This window comes from Terrapene carolina, unplaced genomic scaffold (genome assembly GCF_002925995.2).
Source record: "Terrapene carolina triunguis isolate 2854851 unplaced genomic scaffold, T_m_triunguis-2.0 Scaffold32906, whole genome shotgun sequence".
Classification (NCBI taxonomy): domain Eukaryota; kingdom Metazoa; phylum Chordata; order Testudines; family Emydidae; genus Terrapene; species Terrapene triunguis.
Window position 1 is genome coordinate 7,478 of NW_020697257.1, and position 4,419 is coordinate 11,896.

Below are 4,419 nucleotides of genomic sequence, written 5' to 3' on the forward strand. Positions count from 1 at the left end.
ATGGGACAACTGATATTTCTGACAAGTGGTGGGTGCAGATTTCTTACAGGAAGGGCAGTTTGTTTGCTTCACACAGTTCACCTGAGTACAAGTGTCCTCAGCAAATCCACAGACTGGCAAGTAGCAGTTAGCAAGGAGAGTTTTCTGTTCATTTATCTCCCCTTTTTGGAGAAAAAGACAGAACTTTATTTTCCTTTGTTACTCTGAGCAGAGAACAACAGCTCTTAAGCTGGCAATCAGGATATAGAAAGGGAGGTGTGTGTAGGAGGGGGGGAAACAACATGGTTACATATAATTTACTTTTACATTTGATGAAATAATCTATTTGTGATACAGCTTTCTAGATTTTCTCCTTAACTGGATAAAGAAAGAATTCTATACCCATCAGACTTCTACAGCCATTTGAAAAGTCTTATTTCTGTGCAGCTGTGTGTTAATGATAGTTAATTTATATGGTAATGTTAACTACAGGACTTGGCTTTTGTTAAGACTCACAATAAAGGAGCTATATAGCCATCTGAGGAGGTCTTCAGGATACAGTGGCTTGCTCCAATTCACTGTATCAAAAGTCTTGGGAGGTTTTTGTTTTATGAAATGTGTTTATTATTTAATACCCTCCCATATAGTATGACACCACGTTGATTTAGTATCCGGTCTATTTCCATGAATGCCAGCCCTCCCTCCCCAAAAGTTACTTGTATAACAAGCTTTAATATAACAATCAAGTAAACATGAATTTGGTTTTATTTACACACTGACAATGTACTCACAGTGCTCCAAGGACACAAAATCCACAGTCCCTGCCTTGATTAGTTTATACAATTATTTAAACTACAGTAAAATGGTATACCATTACTCAGTTTTATAAGAGATTGTTAGATGTATCAACACATTTGCTTTCAAATCGCTAGATTTCAAAACCTGAATTATGGTAAAAACTTAAACCATAACTACTAGCAGCATAAGATTCAAACAAGTGTAAAATACATGTTGTAAAATTTATTGCTAGTGAAAAATAAATACCTATTGCTCACAGTTCATGCAAACTGCTGAACTTGAATGTAAGAGACAACACATCCTTCTCCGAAAGTCCACATGCACACAAATTTAACATAAATCATGTATGCATTTTAACTATAGACAGATAAAGTATTTTTAAAAATACTTTCAGTTGTACCTAAAAGAGAGGTTTAGGGTTTTGGGCATTTTTTTTAAATTAAAATAATTTTATATGCTGCTACTGCTATAGAGCAATTTTAGGAAATTAACAGTTTTATTACATATTGAAAATTCATTAATAAGGAGTTCTCTACCACAAGGCTGATATCACGGCATAAGAAACAGAGGGGAAAGCAGCTTTTTCAAGCTGTAGAAACTTTCATAAATTTCTAGAACAGAGTAGTACATAAACAGTGTATTTATATTAGAATGACTCTGACATTAAATACTTGGTTTACAGTTAACCCCATTCCGAAAACATGAAAATGCTGATCTTGAAACTGCCAGGATGTCTCTCATCCAGTCATGCCCATCTTTTTGTATACTATGTTTCTGTTACTTATTTGAAGTATCTTACTGACCTCTTTTAATGAAACCATATCAAAACTGTTTTTTGTCCAAAAACCCTCTCAGGTATCATCAGTCAAACACTATGACAGGACTGTCATAATTCAACCTTTAAAAGTTATAGTTTGTCAGAGAAAATGTGTTTGTGTGTGTGTTGTTGTTGTTCTCCTTATTTTAAGGCTCCAGTTTCCCAAAAGTCTTTCAATCAAGAAAAATGCATGAGTTACGTTGCTGGTTCTAACTTCTTGATCTCCTCTGCTAACACATGCCTTGAATCCTGCTCTCTGCTTTTGCCCTGTTGTAAGGTGTACACTGATGGGCCCAGCCTCATGATTTTTCCACTGCCAAGGCACTCGTCACCCTTGTAGAACACCGCAAACTAGAAGACAAACACAGCAACAGTCTTTAGAGCACTGGCAAGGTGGCATGCTGAGAGACTGACCGATAAGAAGGGAGATCTCCCTGAATAGTCATGATCATATTAAATTTATTCCCTTGTATTTGCCCTGACCACATTACATAAAATGGGAGTGTAAAGAGAATGAACAAATGGATAGAATTGTTGACTCATAGGAGTATAAATATAAAATTTGATGGAAATTCCATCATGAAATTTTACAATATTACATGAAAAATCAATGGTAAGATAGTTATTTTAATTCTTTTTCTTGATGATGGAATCTCTTTTTAGTTATTATGTAACACTTTTTGTTTGAAAAGCTTTTCAATAAGGGGCTGATAGTCACATAAGTAGAGTGTATCATTTTCACAGGAGGCTCTTCAAAAGTCTGAGTTATACATTCTATAGTGTGGTACTGAACTCTTAACTCTTTGTGCGATGTGAAAGGCTGTTATGTTACCTACCAATGTTTAATTTTTCTTTTCACTTTTATGCTGGGACATGTGAATCTGTCAGAAGCAGATAACCTCTGGACATACAAAAATCAATAGTACTCCCCCAATCAAACATTAAATATGAAAGTCAGTATCACAAAGTTTCTAATGAGCAAATTACTAACCAAACTCCTGATTCAATTCGTGTATGTATTTAGACCCATAACAGATTCAGTTTCTGCATACAGGGTCTGATCCAAAGTCCACTAACATCCAAGGGAATATTTACATGTATTGCAATGAGCTTTAGAGAGGCCAAAAGTTTCTAAATCAAGTTTCTTGCATTTTGGTTTTTGGAGAAAACTTTCTGAATGTTAGTAAAATAACTGAGTGATGATTTAGATAGCCTGAAACAACAGTTCTGTAAAACTGGGTGGATGAACATTCTGAAGTTCTTCTAACTGATGTTATGCAGTTAATAAAACATGGGATACTAGTAAATAGAAATTAAAAGAGAACCAATTCTGGCAACACTTACTTGCCCTAGTGTAAGAGCTCTTATTGGCTTGACTAGTGTCACCCACACTGTCCCATCTTGGTTTAGAGTTAACATGGAAGGCACTAAAAGAGAAAATTGTTAAACAGCCAGCTAGCTCACCCTTATATTCACAAATAAATTAACTGTTTTTCACTGGCTTAAACAAGTCTAATGAGTGAAGATGTCTCCAAAAATAATGCTTTTTAAGTCTTTAAAAAATGGAAAAGTATCATTAGCACAAACATTTTTATCTACTTGTGAGAAATTATATTAGACCCTATTTCAATCTATCACCCAAATCAGAATTTGAATAGATTTAAATGTACGAAGTTTAATCACCTAGTGCCATCTGATGCTGAAACCTGAAAGTACACTCCATCATTTTGTCCCTAATTAGCTCAGCAGGAGGTTCGTCTGCAATCCAGTGCACACGGTTTGTCCGCAGTAGGTCTCTATACAGTGCAGGGTGATCTGTAGATGGTGCCTTAAAGTACAACATTTTTGTTTAACACCAATGTTTATGCCAGATATTACATAACTGTTGTGAATGAAAGCATAGGATTTCAGAAAAACATCAAGGTATACCACAATAAAAGCTAATCCACTAGTAAAGCAAGTAGATGTTAGATTCTAACCAGGTTCCTTAAATCTTTCATGAAAAAAATATGCCATAGCAAGTCTGAATTACTATTCAGCGTCATGCTCCCTTCACCCCCACAGTTATGTCAGCTCATTTGTGCACTTCTCCCACACAATCCTCGCCAGCCCTTTCTCCATGCTGACCCTTATGCAGTATTATCCTTGTTATCTTGATCCAACAAGTCCACTATCTTTTCTTCATCCAAATCCCTTTCTAAGATTCACTTCTTCCTTGATATCCATTAAACAAACTGATATTTTTAAAAAAAGGAATTGAGAAATCAAGATGTGCACATGCTTATAATGAGGAAATGTGATTTGTTGTTGTGCCCTTGTCCTTATTCACCCATTCCCCACTCTACTGATTTACCCTCACTTGTCACATCATATTTAACCGACTGTAAGCCTTCTAGGGGTGTGGACCACGTCTTATTTACCATTTGTTCTAAAAAAGTGACTCTCATACTTTTGAGTGCTGTAATGTAACAAGCTCCCAACTATCACAACCATCATTACCAATCATAAGACACCAAAGATGTTTGGACTTTAAATCTATGCTATTCTATTGATTAATTAGCATTGGGTGATGGAAGACAAATGCCAATTCATGTGACACACTACCTCTGGAAGGAATTTTTGAGAAGTAGGTAAAGCATAATGAGTTAAAAAAACATGCCACTGGAGGTGCTTCTCAAGCTATTATTTTGTCATTCTGCCAGTGGCATAAGGGAGAACACCACAAATCTGAGTAGTCAGGAATCCAAGCTGCAACCAAGAGGAGGTTCTTACATCAGTGTCTCTAAGGCATGAAATAATTCTCGTATGCTCATTTCTCTCCTTCT

The 4,419-nt window shown here is 35.8% G+C and overlaps 1 protein-coding gene across 1 annotated transcript; it reads right to left on the reverse strand.

The window, feature by feature from the left end:
• Nucleotides 1-621: 621 nt before the first annotated feature.
• On the reverse strand, nucleotides 622-4,130 carry LOC113409380 (mitochondrial tRNA-specific 2-thiouridylase 1-like). Its single transcript, XM_026663216.2, has 3 exons — nucleotides 3,278-4,130; nucleotides 2,939-3,021; nucleotides 622-1,945 (listed from the first exon to the last, which is right to left on the reverse strand). The coding sequence occupies exons 1-3, from the start codon at nucleotides 3,435-3,437 to the stop codon at nucleotides 1,790-1,792; spliced, it is 399 nt and encodes a 132-aa protein (XP_026519001.1). The 5' UTR covers nucleotides 3,438-4,130; the 3' UTR covers nucleotides 622-1,789.
• Nucleotides 4,131-4,419: the final 289 nt, after the last annotated feature.